Raw genomic sequence first — 21933 nt, 5'->3', positions numbered from 1 at the left:
GTCATCTGGTGACTGATGCCTTAAGATGTCTTTTTAAAGAAAATATTTTTCAATCAAAGGAAACTAAAACAGTGCACTACCTGCTTTGGCAGACTGAGAATATGTCTGTCTATTGGAAAATTGGTTGGGTTACTAAGGTTCTGAAATTTACCCCAAACTTTTAAAAGTTCTATCTTATGTATGTTACAAAATGAATATACACTGGAACATCACATGACACCTATCATGGGTTTTGCAATATTTAAAGATACTCAAGTAGATAATCCTTCAGATAGAGCACCAAATTAGTGATGAAAATGGGTAGATGTTGCTGTTACTAACTGCTGTTTCAAATCCATTTTCATGCCCTGTTCGAAACAGCAAATTCCGTAACCAACATGAAATCCAAAGGTTTGGAAAGAAAAACTTTTGTACAGACAGTTATTGTGAGAGTTGTTGTTGGGCTAAAATTTGGGGTTCTGAGAACATCTGGAGTTTCAGTAAGACTTTTGCTCTTAAGTGGGATGCCTTTCCTTTTTTTTAGGTCACTTCTGAGCATGAAGTGGTGAAAGCCCACAGCTTACTTTAAAGTAAGCCTGCTCTATGAACTATGGTGTCTCTCTAGGAGCATGCAGAAAGGTAGGGAAAAGATCTGCAACTCACTGCCTTCTTCAAGCTGTGCAGATGCTCACAGTACATATGATGAGATGGCTGAAAGGCACAAAATACCCTCAGTAAAAAACCTTTTCCATGTGAAAATTCAGAGTATATCAGAGCACTCTATAAATTCATATTCTTTATGCACTAACTTCCTTGGTTAGATCTTTCCTGAAATATCTTACGACCACTGGATTTTTCAACGTTGTAGCAAATGCATGCTTACTACCCTGAGGCTAAACCACAGTGAAGAATTGGCACAAGAAATGCAGATATCCATCCATCCATCCATCCATCCATCCATCCATCCATCCATCCATCCATCCATCCAAAGTTTTGAGCATATTTAATCCTCAAATCAGTTGCTAATGTATGTTGATATATCCACTACAAGAGGCAGGATGGGGAAAGAGCCATTATTCCCTCTCCCTGAGAATCTTTACCAATGGCAAAAGTCACGTAAGGATTCATCCTCACTCCCAAAAGCATGTAATGCCACATCAGCACATAAATAAAGAGGATGTCATTGATAAAACTTCTGAAAAAGGAAATATCCCTGACTTTTGGCTGCTGTATCATGTTCTCTGCTCAGTTCCTAGTCCAGAATTTTATCTAACTTCACAACACTCTGACCTTTTGAAACAGGCATCAGGCCCAGACTGTGATCTTGCATATCTTACTAAAACTTTGGAACAAATCCATCAAAAAACCTCTGAATTTACATTTTCTTAAAAGAATAGAGTTCCCTTCAAAAACAAAAGTTTGGAGACTGGGCTGTATGAAAGCAGTGCATAGAATTAGAAAGAAAATAGAAATCAAAAGGCAAAGTGTCTGGAGACAGCTGCAAATGGATAAATACTGGCATAATATTCCTGATTCATAGGAGCAGAAGACATACTTGTTGCTCCAAAACATTATATAATCCCAAATTATAAAAAATTCCTTCTCTCATTAGATGAGATTCAAGGTATAAAAGGTACATGCTGCAAATTTTCAACTAGAGGTGAACATATATGACAGGACTTCAAAAATCTAGTTCTGCTTAGTTTGGAACTAGGTGGTTAGTTAGGAAGGGAATAACCATAAATTAATCTAGACTTGAAGTTAATCATAATTAAATTTAACATTTTCTGGTGGCTTTCAGAAATGTATCAAAACACTTAGGTATATCAATATTGTAAATTAAAATGTTTTTAGAAATACTAAAAAGAAACAAAATCCAAACGTTAAAAAAATCATATAAATACAACTTTTTAGTTCTGTCATCTAGTGGTTTGAGTGCTGTGTTCAATTTCGCAAATTATCTTTGCTGGAAATAGGCTATTTTGCCTAAATTAGAACACAAATGGGGACATGGTTGACTGACAGTGTGGTAGAGACATAGATTAAAGTTGAGAGCATTAGTAGGTAAATATAGTAATTCTTCCACTTCAGTTACTTCACTTGATGATCTTGTTCTCCTGTCTAATGTAAGCACTGGTCATTGAAACAGATCATAGTGATATTCCTTTCAATGATATGATCAAAACATCTTCTAACCAAGATAGTAATTCTGTAATTCCTTCTGGCATATTTGCCTTGCCTACTTCAAATCTGTAACCCTCCACTATATATTTCTCCACTATAAGTTTATTTTCTTTTTTTTTACTTTGGACCTTCATTTTTATTATTATTTCCTGGATTTATAAAAAATGCAAATGATACGTATTCATGATATGTATTTGGCACACTTCACTAAAAAAAAGTCTACTAGGCTTCAGTTATACAGTGTTTGGAAATGATAATGTGACTTTTACCTGGACAATACTCTCTGTTTCACTTCTGATTCAAAATCACTGGCAAGTACCAAGCAGACTTCCATAGGTGTGGGATTGGGCTCCAGTTCTAGTTCCACCATGGTAAACACTGTTAAATTAGACTAGTCATTTTCACAAACTCTAAAGCTCATAGAAAACCATGGAAGTCTGAATATACATCATGTGCACAGTACAGAAAACAATGCAGTAGCTGTCTTTTGTACAGTTGACTTATTTATTTTTAAAGCTGACTTTGTTGCTCTAACTCCCTTGCAAAGACTTTTGAGGTTCTTTGCATTACAAATAAAGAGCTACTTTGGGTGTAACCCCCAGGGCCTTTTCAGAGAGAGGAGAGGTTCTGGTGGCACTGAGTATGTACAGTTTATACTACAAAGAAGATCTTTAGCCAATGTAATAATACTTGGGTGGAATAAGTGCTGACCACACACAATTTCTGTTGATTTGTAGCTGTGTGTGCTCAGGATCTCTCATGGTTTAAAATCCACTGTGCTACATGACAATCCAGCTCAGTTATTGGAAAAAGGCAAATCAGCAACAGAAGTCTTAGTTTGGTTTACGTTTGTCAATCAGGAAAATGGTCCTCTGGCTTTGTTTGTTTGTTTGTTTATTTTAATTGCTCTACTTCTATTAGTACAAACCCTGGCATAGAAAGTGACCTAATAACATAATGAGCGCATCTTATGCACACTGTTTGTAGGGAACAGATACACACACCTATCTCCCTATCTACCATTATTTGTAACTGTACATATAACATGAGGAATTAGGATGATCTCATCCTTACAGAGAAAATTAAACTACTAATAGGTTAGAGTGAAGCCATCTTGAAGCTGGTAAGCACACTGCTACAGTATGTTCAGTTTCCGGGAGAAATTTTGGCTGTTGGCCGTACTGTGATTGAGAACCACTTCTAAAACCTGGGTCAGTCATGTGTGTGCAACAGACCTGCTACGTCAGCCTCTCTAGCACGTCCCTTGGAATGAAATTTTTCTTAATGTAGAAGTCCAGATCATCCCACTTTCTGAGCTTAAATTGGTTTGATCACAGTATCTTTGAAGAAAGTACTGCACTCAAACTGCTTTTGATGGAAAACAAAACTTTCAAGTAGCAGGGCATTCTCCTGTTGACTCCTGCAATTGCAGCCAAGGACCCAAAGTGTTTGACCCTGCTGTCCTCTTGTAAAGATGCACTATTTTAAAAGATTCTTCTTTGCAACAATCTGCTCACTTTAGATGCAGATACTTCCGTTAAGAGGAAAAGTCTTTTTCTTGCTGTGTCATTAACGTTATATGTCCTTATTTGCCAACCATGCTGTTCATTGGAATATGTATGAAACCTGCAAAATAATCTCAATTCCTTTGTTCAAATTAATGGAAACATATGAGAGATTCTGCTTTCTTCACTAGATTATATCACATCAAACTGAATCCATACCAGCTTTTAAATTGCTATAGAATTTGAATTGTCTATAGCAGAATTTGTCTATGTTGACTCGTTACAATTCTGAAAAAAATCACCCCTGACCATTAACAAAAGGGGTAGTGTATCTTGAGAACTCTGTGTATGACTAACTGACATATACAATAAATACAAATGTTACTACAGTAACAGATTGAAATTATATAGTTCATTTAAACCTTTTTCCAACTTTAGCTTAGTCCCTGCTAAAGCACACAGGAAATAAACATATTGAGCTGTCTGGCACCAGGCAACTATCCAGGTCCTGTTCTGTCTAGCACTGTGCTAGGCTTATCCATCTAATCAACATTAGGAGGTTTATTTATGTGAGACAGATATATTAGTAATAAATGAATTTATTCAGTAGCTTGGTGGATTTATACATGTACAAAATAATTTTAGTTTAAGGAGACTTAAAACTGAGTGACTCCACTACTTTTATGGACTGTATCCTGAAGCCCTTAGCACATTCTAGTCTCCTCTTCACAAGAAAAAAAAAACAACCCAAACTACACAAACCCACACACGCATACCCCAAAAAAACCCTGAACAAAAAACCAAAACACACCACCAAAACAAAACACTAATTGAAGTCAATTGAATGTTTACTGGAGCAAAAACTGCAAAAGACTTAAGAACTGGTGAAATGCAAGTGAACATGAAGATAGCTAAGGGGCATTTCAAAGGGTTGTGGTGTATTTATATACATTGTATGCAATATTCCATGTATAAAAGTCTGTTTCAATTTTTACAGCCCAAGATAGTCAGTAGAAGAGAAACAGCTGACAGAATTCAGAAGGGATATCTGGATTTTCTTCATCACACCTATTTGTACTTTAGACAGACTTTGTTTTAAGGCATTAATTTGACATGCGAGTCAGGTCTGTGCTACGTTGAAGCCTGTTTTCACTGATTCCTCTGTTGTTTTTTAGAAAACAAGACAGAGAATTCTCTTTAGTGCTAAGGTTTATCCATTTCAATCAGACAGTGAGTGGCACATTCTCACCTCATTCGCAGTTTTTAATTCCAATTACTTTTGAAATGTCCCTTCTCTTTTCCCCCTTTATGCTGCCACTTGAAAGTTGAAATGCAGCAAGAATGTAACGTTAGGTGCCAGTTTTCTGAATTACAGGGTGACTGCTTTAGCTGATCCCAAAAAGCAAGTGTCTTTTTATACCGCATAAAAGCCTGAAATGTTTACATATCAAAAGGCTATAGGCCAATTTCTGTCAAAATTATACATGAAGTTAAGCAGTACAAGCAATTTATTTAAACACTAGTCATTGTAGAAAAATTCAAAACCATATGCTCTTTTAGCAGTTTTTCACAAATGCATTTGACCCATGACTTGGCAAGACATGCATGCTTCATAATTTACTCTAAATTTCAAATCCCCTTGACATTTAAATAAAAGATCTTCATTAATAAAGTTTATATGAATGAAAACTTTAGAAGCTGATATTGTTAGAGGGAAGCTTTCGGAAAAAAAACCCCAATCGCGTTTCTGCCTCATTTTCAAATGACTGACTCTCCTAATCAGTTCAAGATAAGTTTATTCTGGGAACAAATTACCGTAATTTCGCATTGTATGACTTTTATACTTTTTTTCCTGGTGAAGCAATGATGCAATCAATTTGAAACAAACATGGGGAAGGCTGCAGGGTGATGGCATTTATAAGCGAGAGATGTGCCGCGAAGCGCCGTTTCCGTGCGGGTTTCGCCGCCGGTCATCCCCCAAACCCCTGGTTCACCCCCTCGTTATCCCTCGCGTGGGGCGGGAGCCGCAGCCGGGACCTGGGCCCGAGGCAAGCCCCGGCCAGGCGGGCGGGCTGGGGTGCGGTGCCCCGGGCCCCTCCCGGCCGGCCGTCCCGGTGCCTCTCCCGCCGCCAGGCCCGTCAAAGATTCCGCCGGGAAGGCGGTGGGTGCGTTTTGCATCCCCGGAATTATTCCTTAATGTATTAAAATAAAAAAAAAGTTCGATTTCTCAACAAGCGCATTTTCATAGACTTGTGTACGGTGATTGCTTTGTATGAAATCGTGTTTGGGTAATAATATTGAAAATCAGCGCCGTGTTTACTGTATTTCATACCTAACAGCTTGCTCTGCCCAGTGCTATGCTTCTCTTTAGATCCCTCTTTCAACCCATGCTGTGACCACCCTCCCGTAACAAACAATTGCTTAGCAACACTATGCAGCACAATTTGCTTGTGTTTCATTTGTTATTACAATTTCACCCCGACATTATGTGACAACTGATTGTTTGTTTAACACAATTTTCCGTTTGCCAGGTTAGCGAAGAGCGCACGGGAAATGAGAAACTCCGAGAGAGGGTTTTGCGAAGCGGGTATCAAAACCGGGAGTTTCACGGCAAGGCGACTCAGATTAAAACAAAACAAAATAAAAGAAACCTTCCCCACTGGGGGGACAAGTTATTTGGAAAATATCATTTCCAAATTAGGAATAAAGGTAAGCTTTGCAGCGTGGTGGATCATCCGTCAGGGGAGCAAAAAACTCTTTGGGAAGCCGAGCTCTCGCAGCCCGAGCTGTGTGTGTGTGTGCTCCGCCAGCGCCGCGGCTCCTCCGGTGCCCCACTCGCGTCCCGCGGCGCTGCTTTCACCTGGGAGAAGCCGGACAGGCGCGGAGATGAAGCTCTGACGCGAGTGATGCTAAACACCCGAGAAGTCGCCCCGGCGAGGGTGTCTCCACGGAGGGTGCCCCCATCTGCGAGCCCCCGCGGGGGTCACCCGGTTTGTTCCCCGAAGGGCGGCAGTCCCGGGGCTGAGAGCTGTCCCCGCCGCGCTTCTCCCGCCGCTGGGCAGCGCCCGTCCCTCGCCGCTGCCCCCGGGCCCCCGGGGCACCCGCGGGATGTTCCACTCCGGGCCGGAGCCGGAGCGGGCCGTGCCTCCGCTGCCGGCCTCCCCTCAGGCCTGGCTCTCCCGGGGACCCCGAGCCCGGCTCGCCCGGAGCCCCGCTCCCCTCCGGGTGCACAGGCCACCGGAGGGATGCTGCCGCGCATTGCTGCAGAGCCGCTGAGGACGTGAACGAGCATCCCGATGGCGGCATTAAGCTGGCGCTGCTCTGCATGCAGCGTGACCGGCTGCGCTCAGGGAATTACTGACCAAAAAACCCCAACAAACCCAAACTCGCTCTCCAAGCCCACCCACAAACAAACAAAAATTAAAGAAAACTCTAAAAACATCAACAGAAAAAATTTTCACAAATCTAACAAAAAAACGCCGAACCCTCTGTCAAATAGTTTCACTTTTCATTAAATTTGAAAAACTTGCACGAAGTTCAGGTCTAAATGCCAAAGGCGTAAATAAATTGATACACAGACAAATTGAAGTAAAAACTGATGCTGATAATTATTCACATTGCGATGTATCAACAAAGCAGGAATTTAGTTTTGTCATTCTTTTTCTTTAACGTTTATACGGGTCTTTCGCTAGAAATAGGTTTCAGATCATTCTCAGGTGTGGCTTTAAATCCTGGAATATCGAGGAAAGGAAGGATAAAGTGCGAGTAAGCGCTAACGAGGATATTCTTTGGTGAGGAAAAATAATGTGTTCCTCGTAAACGGACTCTAATGGCTTGTTTTCATTTCATGCGTACAATTTCCTACCTTGTTTGATGGAGAGTTGATGGGGTAAATAGTCTAATCTTATTCAGTTCACCTCCTGTGGATTCCCAGGGACAGTCGTGACAGACGAAGTATTCTGCAAATCACAAGAGCCAGCTACCAGGAGAGCCAAACCTCTTAATAGGAAGAGTTTTAGGGATTTAAAATGTCTCCATTTAAAAATTCACGGAACATGCAAAATACAAAGTTCGTTGCAACTTTATGAACTTTGTTTTCTAAGGTAGATAATTAAAGATTAAAAAGAAAAGAAATAAGCACCAAGATAGATCAGAAGCAAATCGGAATACCTACCACACCCGGGGATTTAAGGCGGCACTGGTCTTTAACATTTGCATCTCATGGCTTGTTTTAAAACAAAAAGTGATACCTGTCTGAATCTGTTTAAAAAAAGGGGGGTGGGGGGTGGGGGGGGGAGAGAGAGAGAGAGAGAAGTTTACAATATTTACGCGTCCTTGTTCCGCCAGGTGACCTAGGAAAATAATAAAAAAAAATAGTTCAGTTACTCAGTGAAGACGTTGTTGCTTCACTGCATAAACCTTAAGTCCGAGAAACGGGTACTCCTCAATGCCCTTTCAGTCCTCCGAGAGGGGGACGCAAGATACAAATCCTGCTACAGAAACACTCGGAATGGGGGGGCGTTGCATGGTTATGTGGCAGTTTATTTTTTTAAAAAAGTACTTCTTAACCAGTTCGAAGCATAAATAATGAATCTGAGCTTTAGACAGAGGAAATCGCACCCACTAATGTGAACTAACACGACCAAAGCAGGCGCATAATAGACAAGACTAGGAGCTGCTAACCGCTTCTACACAATGGCATTAATAAGATTAACCTGGGCAATTAGCCGGTGCAGCAGAGATCAAGCCTAAATCTGGGGCCTTTCTAAAAAGCCTACTAATGGAAAGGATTACGTTAATTTCATTAATTCTCAATACACAGACTCAGGCTGCTTTCACTCCTTTGTGTAACCCCCACTTCTTCCCCACCAAAAAAAGGGGAGAAAAAAAAAATCAAATCTGGTTTTGTTTGTCATCTGCATATTACCAGGAACTAAATCCAGGATGACGTCGCCTGGGTATAAAAAAGGGAAGAGGTTCAGATGGATTATACTCCGAGCAGCCCTCTGGGTTGAGATCAGTAAACAGGCGAGAGTTGAGGGGGGAAAGTTCCAGGGGTGGATCCTGCGCACACGCACACAAGCGCGCACAGGCACACACGCACACTCTGCCCGCAAGCTGCCCTCGGAAAAGGCTCTGTTCTTTTTGCTCCGATCCCTTTTTAAAATTTATCCCAAAAGTTTCGATTTCGTGTCCTTCCAGCCTCTCCCCCCCCTCCCCAGCCACCACCTACCCTCCCTCCCGCCCTCCTCCCTCCCTCCCCCGGCCGGTCCCCGCCGCCCTGCCCCGCACGGTTTGGGGCATGCCTGTGAGCATGTTCAGCATCGACAATATCCTGGCGGCCAGACCTCGCTGCAAGGACTCGGTGCTGCTGCCCCCGAGCGCCGCGCCCGTCGTCTTCCCCAGCCTCCACGGGGACTCGCTCTACGGCAGCGCCTCTGACTACGGCGGATTTTACTCCCGGGCGGTGGCTCCCGCCTCCGCGCTGCCGCCGGCCGTCACTGGATCTCGGCTCGGCTACAACAACTACTACTACGGGCAGCTGCATGTGCCGGCGTCCCCCGTGGGCCCTTCGTGCTGCGGGGCCGTGCCGCCCCTGGGCGCCCAGCAGTGCTCCTGCGTCCCCCCCGCAGGTAAGGCGGCCCCGCGTGGGACGGGGCGGACGGGCTCCCTTTGTTCCCGCAGTGGCGGGGCCGGAGGGGGTGGCGGGCATCTGGCGGCCCGCAGGAGCGCGGGTGGGCGGCGGGAGGGGGCTTTTTCGGGACGGGACGGGACGGAACGGGAGTGGGGGGGAAGCAGCGATCTCATGCAAAGCCTGTCGTCGACTCGTCTGTCTGTCCGTAGGTTACGAGGGCACTGGGTCAGTCCTGATGTCCCCTGTTCCCCATCAGATGTTGCCCTACATGAACGTGGGCACTTTGTCCCGGACGGAGCTGCAGTTACTGAACCAGCTGCACTGCAGGCGAAAAAGACGGCACCGGACTATCTTCACTGACGAGCAGCTTGAAGCGCTGGAAAACCTCTTCCAGGAAACGAAATACCCAGACGTGGGCACCAGAGAACAGCTGGCCAGAAGGGTGCACTTAAGAGAGGAAAAAGTGGAGGTATTTTGTTTTCTTTTTCCTTCTTCAACCCTCTCCCACTCGCACTCAAACGCGCTCGAACCGGATGTATCGCTGTGCGGCTCGGCCAGCGAAGGGAGAGCGACCGCTTTGCGGGGGCAGAGGGAATGTTTTCTAATATTTCCAAGTGCTCTTCCTTGGGGCAGCCGGCCGAGCCTGCCACAGGGCTGTGACCGACTGTCGTGAGGCGTCTGTGCCTCCTGAAGGCGCCCGTCCGGTCCCACCCGAGAGGCTGCTTCCTCCGCCTGCCTCCCTCCGTCCGAGCGCGGCTTCCGCACACCGGCCTCGGCAGAGCTCCTGCAGGGCTGAGGTCACACTGAGGGTTTGCATAGTTCTATTTTTATTTTTTTTCCACTGATAATTTAATTTCTTAACGTAACAGGTTTGGTTCAAAAACCGCCGGGCGAAGTGGAGGAGGCAAAAGCGATCGTCTTCGGAGGAATCAGAAAACGCACAAAAGTGGAATAAAGCGTCTAAAACGTCACCGGAGAAGAGACAAGAGGACGGGAAAAGTGACTTGGACTCTGACAGCTGATACTTTTAAGTGGGGGGGACATTTCCCGTGGACTGTCGGATGCGCTCCAGAGGATGCTACTAATCTTGCACAAGATCTGCCTTGTTGGAGGGGGAAAATATCTGTATATATTGTGCAATGCCCCGAGCTGATTCCGTGTAAATAAAGTGTGTTGCGGAGGTGTTGCACAGGTAGACGGCGGCGTGTTTGTTCACCCTGCGCCGCGGGGAGAGGGACAGGGGGGAGACGGGAGCGGGGAGCGATGGTGCCCAGCTCCCCGGGGAGCAGGGCTGGCCTGGCCGGCGCAGGTCCTTGTTCAGCGGTGCGGTATCACACAGTGTGAAAGCGGCGGAGGGCAGCGCTGGCAGGCGGGCTCCGCTCGCCGCAGGCAGGGCTGCGATGGCGGATCTTGCACCCCGAGGGAAGCGGCCGAGGCCCGGCCAGGCCGATCCCGACGGGAGCAGCCCGGTGCGAGCCCGAGGCGGCCGGGAGCGAAGCCCGCCGCTCCTTCCGGGGCTCCCGCGGGGTGGTCCGGGGCGGTCCGGCCCCGTTCTCCCGGCCGCGGCCCGAGCGCTTCTCCCCTCCGGGAGCGCTGCGGCTCCCCCCGCCGCGGCCCGGCCCGCCGGCCACGATGCCCTTGGGAAACACTTGCAGGCGAAGCAAACCCGGCCCCACACTTGTTACTCCGTTTTGTCTCCCTGCTCTTTCCCCTATGTCCCCGCGGTTGTGCCTTGTTGCGTTTCCAAAGCGTTTGTCTTTGACCCTCGTTTAGAAAAGCCGTCTCTCTTCAGCGGTGTTTAAAGTTGCTGTTAATAAATTTTAGACATTATCTGATGAATTGTACGCAAGGGGAGTACGAGCGTTTGTGTGCTGCTTTCTTGGAGTGTTTCAGAGGAAGTTGCCAATGGAAGTTTTCTCCCCTTTTAGGCAGCACCTTTGCAATTCCGAAAGGAGTGACAGCCTGGTCTCGTTTTACTCTTCCCTCTGCGAGGGCCTCGTGCTAGAGATGTCTATTACCCCTTTAAAATGAACGTTCATTTTCCTTTTACCTTTTTTTTTTTTTTTTTTTTTTTTTTTGCTGTGACTCTCCAGCTCAGAGCTTGTCATTTCAGAGAGGAACCACTGTGGTCTCCTCATGGTATTGTGTTTAGGAAGACCCTTTCCTTGCCTAAAGGACTGTCCATAAACTTAAAACAAATAACCTGAAGGTGTAAAGCCTATTCAGATGATCTCTGGCTGGAAATCTTCATGCTGTGCCTTTCATTGAAAGTTAAGTGGTAGGGAGGTGATTTTATTTAATTATAGCCAATGCCTAAACTCACCTGAATCTATTCAGCTTGCCTAGTTTAGACAAATTGTTTTTTTACAAATGTGCTCACCATTACTTCCAGTGACACTAGAAAGGGTCAAATGCTGTGTTGCTTGCCCTTGTGCCTTTTCCTATTTGTTGTGATATATCCAGCTTTTTATGGATGTCGTAACATGGTGCATAGTGCAGGTGTTAGTGTGTTAGAGCCAGTCTTAGTCCCCATCTGCTCATATAACTTTTTAATGTTAATGTTTCCACCTAGATGTGGTATCTCTTTCTGAGCAATCTCTCACTGTATCAAGATGTAGGAACAGCTGCTGTGGAAGAAATTCAGTGTGGTTTTATGTGAGCCAGTCCTTCAGGGGGCTAATAGTTTCATAGCTACTGCTCTCTTGAAGAGAAGAAATTTAGGCTCTTGTTCCTCAGTGCAACAGAGGAGGAAGGGTAAAAGTGAATGGATTCTTCTTCTTGGACACGTATAACGGTTTGGTTATATGGAGCTACTGCATTTTGGAGATGCTACCCTATTGCTGTGGATGCATATTTGACCTCAGCAAACTATATTGAATTACAACACAACAGCACTAAAAATTAGTTTTCAGATTACCGAAAATTAGATTTGAAAAGAAGTGTTTTGTTATGTTATATGAAGGAAGTCGCACTGAGTGGATTTTTAATGTCATCACCTCTGTATTTAGTCACTGCTAGGTTTTAAATTGCATATTTAATTTGCAAATAAAAGCCAGGTCTAAGGATAATATTGCCCAAGATTTTGCAAATGCTTATATGTTTGTGTTACTTCCATGTGTAAATATCCGTACTGCCACAATACAAGCTTGGTAAAGTTTTGTTTTGTTTTGCATTTCTTTTTGTGTGGGGTGGTAATTTTGTAAGTCACTACTAAGGATTTAGCTTCCATAGTTGAATGGGGGAGTTAAACTGGATCTGGGTTTGTAAGAAGTTGGCTTTAAAGATCTTTTTGATTACCAATGCAAGTTACTTAAATTTGCAGTACATATTTTTAAGGATACTTAGACTTTTTCAATGGGAACAAGTTCTTGAGAACCATGGAAGCTCCAGGTCATGGAACATGCCAGTTTATGGATTTATTGAGAACTTTTTGTTCTGTGGAAGCATGGGGTGTGACATAAGAATCAAAACTTTGTGTTCCAAAACACAGTTTCTATCCATGAAATTGTGATGAAGTCACCACTGATTTCTTTACAATCACACTGTACCTTTGACTGTGTTAGTTTTTCAGTTTTCTACAAACCCTTGATTACCATAAACTTGATCTTGCAGTCACAGGTATCTATTGGTATTATTAAGTGTAGGTTTAGACATACTGAAGTCAATAATATGAAGTTAATAATAAAATCTAATAGAAAAGCAATTTTAATCTTGACCTAAAAGCTTAACCTTACTTACTAAAATGGTATTTGTGCCATTAATAGGAGTAGCTGTCTCATTCTTTTTCTCACTGGTGTTTGTTGAAAACCTAAAGGTTTCATTCTACCTTTTTAGCCTACAGAATCAGATTCTGTGCCATATGGGAATCTAATAGTGAAAATAAAAGAGAGAAGATTGCATGAAAAGGATCAAGAAAGTTGAAAACTAAATTATTGAAAACATGAGTGTGATTGTAATAAGAGGATCTCTCATTCACTTGTGCTGTTTTGTTGGCATAATCCATCTCTAGATATCTGTCTGGATTTTTATTTTAGGAGAATTTCTACATGCCAAAATGCAAATGCCACATAGAAGCTTTCATTATTTTCTCTTTCTGTTCATGCAGTAGGAACAAGTCAAAGCAAAGTACGTGAATATGTGCTGTGCTCCAGCAGGTTCAGTTCTTACAAAGGGGCTTTGAAAGAGTTGTTTGTGGTTCTGTTTGTTAACACTTGCCTAAAAAGGAGACCAAATGAGAAATTTTTAAAAAAATTTATTTGGTTGGTTTGTTTTGTCTTTATCTCCTCCACTGCAACTTCAACCTTGCATCTTGGGCAAACACATTCTCAGAAGATTGAAATATGTTGTATTGTTCATGTTACTGAGGTACTGTTTGGGTTTTACAACATGAGTTCATCTTTTTGCTGTCTTACTAATTCTCTATGAAATGTTGGAGTTCTTTCTTTCTAAATTTCTGTCTGTAGAAGGAATAGTATTCATTTCAGATCTCACAAGGGAGTTAGGTTGAGTGGGGGGTTATAAGAAGAAAAGTAAGCTACTTTGGAGGTTCACCACAGTAGTGCAGCCTTATTACAGATAATGTTATGCATTATAGGAGTAATAACTAAATAATTATACAAAAGAAGCATACACCAAATAAATCTCCTTGACAATTAAGCTGGCTTAGGTTACAAAATTCTATTGAAAGGGAAAGGTAGGGAGAGCAATGTGTAATAAGGGTCCAATGCAGAAGTTTTCTCCTGTACAGAGGTAGACTCAGTAATCTGATGTGCTAGCTTCATCATGCCATCTGCGTTTAGATAGAAAAAATTTATATTTCTATTAATACTCTATTTACCATATTTATTTCTGTAGTTCTTGTTTTAATGAGTAATGCTGGAAAGCAGAGGTCAGAATTTTTTTTTTTGCTTGACATGAAATGATTTATTATCAGCTGAGAATGTGGATTTTTTTACCTTTCAGTTTTACTAATACTTCAGTGAACTGTTTTTGAGCTTTACTATAATGGGATCCTGGGAATATAAACCATGCAAACTTTCTTACATGTGACTTGTGAAGCAAACGTTTGGATTAGTGGAAGTTATAAAAAAATGCAACGTTAAGGTGAGTTCATATTTTTTGTGCTCCATCTGCATTTATTGATTCTCTGGGGTTAAACACTGTGGAGCATAAAGGAACAAAACCCTAAAGAGTTTTTGTTTTGTATTTTAACCCCCTAGGGTTTCATTCCGTTTATGCTTTCCTACTTCAGAGACCTGGTGAGCCTGGACTCAACCTAGACAGGGAAGTTTAGTCAAATTACCTTTTTTCTGGAGTTGCCACTTACCCTGATTTGATTGGAGTCTGTTACAAAGGTAACAATTATAGCTGCAAGTTGTTGGATTGTAAGAAATTAATGCAACTTTAAAGTGACGTATCTCTGTAAAGTATCTGACAACTTTAAATACAGAAACCCTTGCTACAATATTCTGATTCATACTGAAAATACCCAAATCTGGAAATTCAAATCCTAAATCAGAAAAAGGAATCAGACTTCTTACGCTTTTTGTATTCAGGATACAGTAGATGTCTACAGACATAGGCTATATTCCTCAGCACATAAGGCAAAACTCAAGGCACAACTGAATAGATGGAGCAAGAGAGAGATCAGGAAACTTGTTACAGCATAGAATTACCTAGAGTCGAATGTTGAAAGTAACTTCTCTGTCTTCTAAATGATGTCTGAACACCAGTGTTTGCATTTCTTTTCTACTCCTTGTCCGGACAAAGATGCCAGCTTACCTTGGAGATTTGGAGCTTATACCTCCAAACATGTCGAACACATGTGCAAGCCTAGAAGTTATAATAATTCCTTTGCATTATATCCAGGAAAAGAGCCTTCCCCCAAAACTCTAAGCATTGAAATCCCACCAGAGTTTGCCTTTATTTGTTTATATAAGTACACCACCACCACCTTTTTTTTTTTTTTTTTATTAATGCCTTTCTGTCTTTGAGGGAATTTATTCAATGTTTACTACCCGGTGACTGCAGAGTGCTTTCTTAACAGCTTGTGTTGGGTTTTCACTTTCACCATACCATGGCAAAATAGACAATTTTGGTGAACTGTAGCCCCCTTAATCAGGATTCAACTGTCTCCTTCAACAGGCTGCCTGCAGGGCTTTTTTTCTCCTTGCTGTCCAGGTTGGGTGCACCTGTGGACATGGCAGACTTAGTATGTACTTTTCCTGGAAAAAAAAAACCCAAGGAATGGGGAGCCATATTCTGATGATGTCAGTTCAGCAATCTGGCTTGTAAGGACGCATCACAGACCATTGGATCTGTGCTGCAAACTACAGTGCTGGAATGAGCTGCTGAGAACAAGGATGAGAACATCTGAAGCTGGCATCTCTCTTGACTCAAAGGTGTTACGAGTGTAGAACCTGAGCATAACTGTATTTATTTCCTTATTTGGGGATTTTGGCAAACTGTCAAAGAGCTAAGCTGTGAATTTTCAGAGTGATCCTGAGGTGGGAAACTACTGTTGTTCCATTTTGCTGTTGAAGTGCTGAGGTACGTCTTTCTCAGGGGGACACACAAGAAGTCTTTGGCACAGTGTGGGGAAGCAGAAGTGATGACATTTTTTCACTGGTGGATTTTAATGCCATCACCACGTTTTCCTGCTGTCCTACTGGAAATTTGACTTTTCTGGTGAAAATAAGGCCTTCATGGTTGATGTAATTATATATATAATTTCACTTGGTTCATAAACAAATTACATGTATTTTTGCCATGTCCATGAAAAAAAATTGAAGGCTAAATTAATGGAAGATGAGTGAATAAAGGGACAATATGGTTTGGGTGTATGCAAGACATATTTTTAAAAGCCACAAAATCAGAGACCTAACCTACTTTGTTTGCACACCCAAAAACTCTTGCTGAGTGTTGCATGTGCAAGGAATGCAGTACCAGCAGAGAGCAAGTAACTTTCTTTGGAAAAAGAAATGGAAAAGAGTTCTCTTTATGCCAAATTTTACCCCACAGTGGATAATTACAGCCAAGTTGTAAACCCCTTAAAAGCAATAAGGCACCAGTATAATGAAACACATAACTGAAATTTACTGTACTTGTGTAGATTGCAAGCTTACTTTTGAATATTTAGTGTTCAACTTCTTAAATCTATAGTGTTCACAGAGGGCTTATAAGTGCTAGAATTTTGATTAACTGTCTCAAATAAACTACTGCTATTGTTATCACTATAAATCTCCCTAACCTAAGAACCTCAAGGAGGCTGATATTTTCTGTGGAAACTGTAATGATTTAGAAGGGCATGAACCCAGCACCCTTTATTTGGAGCTTCCTGTCATTACAAAGAAAGTCTCAGGCTTCATTTACATCAGTTATTACATCTTATTTGTTTAATATTACTTTTTCATTGGTTTTATGCTGTGTTTATCATGTACATTTTTAGAACATACTGTATTTTTCTTCCAGTTGGCCCTAATGGTATAGAGACAGCTCTTCGCAATGAGACTTCCTCACCTGAGACTCCTTTAGCCTGGTTGAAAGGATGATGTGGCAGCCTGACCCCAAACCTTTGTGAATTAATAAGAAACTGTCTTCTAGAGCTGGTAATATTTCCCACTGATGGCAATGGAGGTGGTTACTTTGCAAGGCGATCAATGAAGAGAGGGCATTAATCCCTGGTCAAACGGGCCAGTGAATTTGGGACAGGACCATGCGGGAAGGGATCATTAGTAAACCCAGGGGGGCTTTCTGTCATTAAAATTCTCTAACTGTCCTGCTCTGATTTGCTCATCTAAAGTGGTCCTTCTCACCTTGGTACAAGTGCAGTTTTAATGGTAGAAATGTGTTTTTATCACTAAAATCACTGCAGTTAGTACTGTTGTTGACGGAATAAGCTTACCAATGCACCTGGATTCATGTTAAAAATTTTAGTGAGATACCTTTTAAGGTAAAAGCCATCGACACTGAAATAATTACACTAATACAACACAGTCTTTAAATGAGCAGTAATATTGTTGGCAAGTGTTTCCTTGACATAGAAGTAGGCATCTTTCATGCAGTGAGGCTTGATTAGGGACAGCACTGGGCTCTCAGAACCTGCGTGAAGCTTATCTCCTCCAGCATAAAGGCAAGATAAAAGTTTATTGGTACCTATCACTCCTGGCCTTAAAGGAACATCTGATTTACCAGATGTTTAAGAAAACCCAGAACAGTGTTCCTGAATTGCAAAGCAGCTGTGATTTTCTCTGCTCATGTATTCATTGGCACAGCTGCTTCAGATATCCGGACATCTAAATTATTCTGACATCAGAAAAAAACACTGAAACAGGGACTGATTATGGCCATATTGCTTACGACGGTTTAATGCTTTGGCTGACTGATCACTGGGAAAACTGTTCAGTCACCAGGCACACTGCAGTTAAGAGGTAAGTAGAATTCATGTTGAGCACTAAGAGCTAGGACATTAGGTCCTCTAGAGTAATTCTTTCTAATATCAGTCTCTTTGAAGTAGCTGTCTTAGGAGCAGAAGCAGTTTCCATTTCAGCTTCACAATCTTTTTGGTTGCATGCTGAAAATTTTGGTATTGGCTAGATGGACCTCAGATGACTACAAAATTAAAACAAAAAAAGAAAAGGTAATGTTAATTTGATGTTAAAAATAGTCTCAAAAAGACTATTAATTTGCATCTTTCAAATTTCTGCACATTTTTGCTGTTCTTCTCTCCATTTCCAGTCTAGGTTGTCTTAAAAACCACTGGACATTTTAATAATGCTTGGGTACTACTTTAGAACCAGTTTATTGATACCAATAAATTTAATTTGCTTTTTAAAAATCACTTTTGGGTTAGCAAAAAGTAGAAACACTGCCGTCATAGAAAAGTATCTAAGAACATTTTTGGAGAAAGAAAATCTAGGGAGTATAGTCTAATCCTCACCTCTGGTAGATCACATAAACTGGAAACAGTACTCTTCCAGTCTGCATTGTCAAGTGACTTTTGGCCCTGTATAAAGAAGAAAGAAAAGTAGGCAAGGGCCACCTCTCCCCACCTTTCCAAGTCAACAGTAGATGTAAACTCAGTACATCTCTCAGGGGCCGTGACTTGCTGAGAGGAATTGGCCCACAAATATTGCCAATAACAGCTTCTGAGTGTTCTAGTTGAGGATTGAAACCATTTAAGGTTTAATTGAAATTATGTTTGTACAACTGAAATTTTAAGATTTTTTAAAAAGTAGTATGAGATACACTTCATGTTTATTTTTGGAAAAAAAACCCTCAAAAATCATTGTTGCTTGTAGGCCATTGTGTTTTTGTTTAGGTTTATTTATTTTTACAAATTCTTACTGGCAGTCCTTCCATTCTTGTTGCAGCATAAATTGTGAAGACAAGAATTTAAACTTGTAAATAAAAAAAGCCTTCTGACCCATTTTAGAAACCCTAGTTCTTTCTTATGGCTCATGGTTGTGCATGTGAGACATTCGAAGGGTGGAATTCCATATAAGTGAATCATCTTTGGTATGGAAGTGTCTCTTGGGTTATGCTGTGGCGAATGATGCATGACTTACAGATTGTGCTTGCGAGGACTGAGGTCCTTCTTAACCTATTTCAGCAGGTTTGAACCCGTATGTGGCAGACACAAAGTGGAATCCATTAACAACAATTGTGAGGCCCAGAGGTAGTGTTCCAGGCTGAAGCGCCACTGAGATAGGTCAGCTAGAGACTGAAACAAAAAATATTGGTAGTATTTTCAGCACAAATTGAGAATGAGTAGTACAGTTTAGTGGATGGGACACTAGTATGGGAGTAAGAGAAGAGAATTTATCTGTGGTTCTGCTCTTAGAAACTCTGAATGCCTATGTCTCAGCTGGGCCAGATATGTTTCCATCTGTAAAATGGAAACCATTCAATATTATATCCATAGATACCAAGTGCTTTGTACTGTTTCTCCATCACAGTGTCTTCTGAGTAAGTGTGTTCCTCTATTTACTGCAGACAGAGACATGTTTTAGGTTGGAAAATAAAAATATTTAGATAGATTCGTAATACCAGATCAAAGAGGTTCTTGAGAATTAAATGCTACAAAACTTGATTTAACCTCAGTTGCCTCTCCAGCACTAGGCTGATAGGTGTGTAAATCAGAGGTCACTTTCTTCTCTGACATCTTATATAAAATCCATTCTGAAGAAGGGATCTTTAGATCCCTTTCGATCTTACCAAGAAGGCATCTGAGCAATGGTGAGATGCCAAGGAAAGAATAGGTGGGCCCTCTGTCATATATTTCGCATTTCTAGGAGACAGACAGTGTACAGGCTGTAGAAGAAGAGATTGGAAGAGTAAAGGGGGAACAGAAGCATATAAATCCATGGGGTTTTTTTCGCAGTGAGAGCTTGCAACTTTTTCTTTTCTGAACTGTTTCCAATGAGTAGCTTAAGAGAGAGACTGGATCTGAAGGATTTATCACCTGCCCTAGCTTGGCAATGCAGAAGAGTTTGACAACTTCATGATCTGTATCTGGGTGTGACATTTTTACTGGTTCTTGTAGTGCATATGCCTATGTTTGCATTTGCAAGGACAACAGTTTTTCTTTCAGTGTTGTCAGCGTCCCACTGAGAGGTCTTCTAGTGCATAGTTACCAAATGTGCTTGTAATCACTAACAGCAAGATAAATGCTATTATTACACATTGTAATTTCATTAATTTGATAAAATCTGTTTTAGCTTGTCATTTGCTCCCTATCAAAATAAATTACAAGGTTGTAATGCTCCACTGTGGTAAGTGGATAACCGCTTCATGGCAGGTGTTGAGCTGAGCTGAAAATTATGGCAACCTCGAAGCAACTGTTTGGAGTGATGGGGTTTAATCTATTAGCACTTGTAATAGTGTGGAGATTTTGCTCCAGAATCAACCACGTGTTTCACCTAAGTAAGATGACCCTTACTGCAGGGATGGTTGACCAATGTTGACCAACAGTGTTGACCAATGTTTTCCCCCATCCCCTCTCTCCTCCCAGAAAGGATAACAGCTAAGAGCAAAAGGGTTGTAAAGGTAATAAGCCCTTTGGACTGACTACAGGGAAACTCTGTGAAATGGATGGGATCTCACAAGGCTGGCTGTAAGTGACCTTCCAGTCACCCATTATTTGGAACAGCTAGGTTCTTGATCCAGGGCAGGAGACACAGCAGCTGGGATTTGGCCAAATGTCGCAGCTTGCTGACCCTGCTCATGCCATTAGTGTGTCCATCGCAGTAATAGCAGAAGATCAGCCCCATTCCACTTGGGGACTTCCTCATGCCAGAGAAATCCCTGCGGAAGCAATTAAAGTGCAACAAGCTTCATAGTAATTGGCATTTTAGCCTGTGATCTAACTTTGTAACTCATGATTAAAAAGTAGGTAGAGTACTGCTGATTTCTTCCTAACAGAACAGAGATTTACTTGGTTAATATTTTATTCCTACCTCTTGAGAAGAGGTTATAAGCATTGTAAACATTATAGATGAGAATTGTAAACACAAGTTATTTATGCAGCAAAACACAAATACATGCCTAGATTAGGTCAGCTGGTAAAAATAATCAGTACTCATTATTGCTATTTAACTTTATAGAGTGACCTAAATATCTTACAGAGCAAACACAATAAAATTTATTCTTGAAATGCTGCTGCCCGTTAGGGACTCAGTGCCTGACAGAACTGTATGTGTTCCCCTCACATGGTGTCTGAGGTGCCTCAGTTGTGGGCTTGAAGCATCTCTTGGGCACGTCTTCTCTCATGTCTTGTATACGTGATTAATATCAGTGGAAATTTTAATTTTTTCTTTGAATTTGTGTGTCTTTTGGTGGCCAGGATAGTTTCAATCTGACAAAGAATGCTCTTGTGCATTCATAGAATACAGTTTATAGGAGAATTTTGTTTTAACACATCCGTGTATTGAATGTTTTACTTCTGCTACCAGCAGTTATTTACCTGAGATATGGGAAAGTGATTGAGGAAGGGGAGAACCAAGGATGCTCTTGAAAAAGAAGCCTTCATGTCTCCATGACAAGTATCTCCTGGTGGAAGGCAGACTGCCTATATCATCTTTCATCAAGAAAGAGGAAACATTGGAATACCCTGAGTGTTTTGTGTTTTCATTACCAGCACCATACAAGTGCAATTGGATGTTAGCACTGTGTCATGTTTCAGTCTGTTTCTGGTTTGCAGCCCTTTAGCCTGTGTACATTTCCAGCAATGTCACAGATTTGCTGCATGTCTTTACTTTTTGCTGCCTGGACAGCTTTACAATCCTTTTAATTTTTTTAAAAAAATTATTATTTAATCTTTCCCTGTTTGTTTCCCCAGCTATACCTGTTTGCTCTGAATCAGCTTATTAAGTTTTGTTCTGTATGTAGGTCTGGCAAGAGAAGAGGGGAGCTTGAAATTGAAAAAGTAATTTGTGATTTAGTGTGCATACATCTGGTCAGATTAGCTATTGTTTGAGCTTTTCTTATATCCAGACAGTTGAAAGAGAAAGGACAAAGTTAATAATGACAAACTTCATCTCCTCTGAGAATAGGTCTATATATGTGCGTGTTCAGAATGGTTACTTTACAGTAATTGATAGGCATGACTTTCTATAGCTGCATCTTATTGTT

General features: G+C 41.7%; 1 protein-coding gene across 1 annotated transcript; it reads left to right on the top strand.

The window, feature by feature from the left end:
* Positions 1-8970: 8970 nt before the first annotated feature.
* Positions 8971-10435, top strand: GSC (goosecoid homeobox; the record flags this gene model as incomplete). Its single annotated transcript, XM_082284355.1, has 3 exons — positions 8971-9301; positions 9513-9772; positions 10173-10435. 3 exons carry the CDS (start codon positions 8971-8973, stop codon positions 10323-10325), a joined length of 744 nt encoding a protein of 247 aa, XP_082140481.1. The 3' UTR covers positions 10326-10435.
* Between the last annotated feature and the right edge of the window lie 11498 nt (positions 10436-21933).

The sequence above is a fragment of the Coloeus monedula genome, assembly GCF_965178545.1.
Source record: "Coloeus monedula genome assembly, chromosome: 6".
Classification (NCBI taxonomy): domain Eukaryota; kingdom Metazoa; phylum Chordata; class Aves; order Passeriformes; family Corvidae; genus Coloeus; species Coloeus monedula.
The sequence above is the reverse complement of the archived record's forward strand: the minus strand, read 5'-3'. Positions and strand labels throughout refer to the sequence as shown.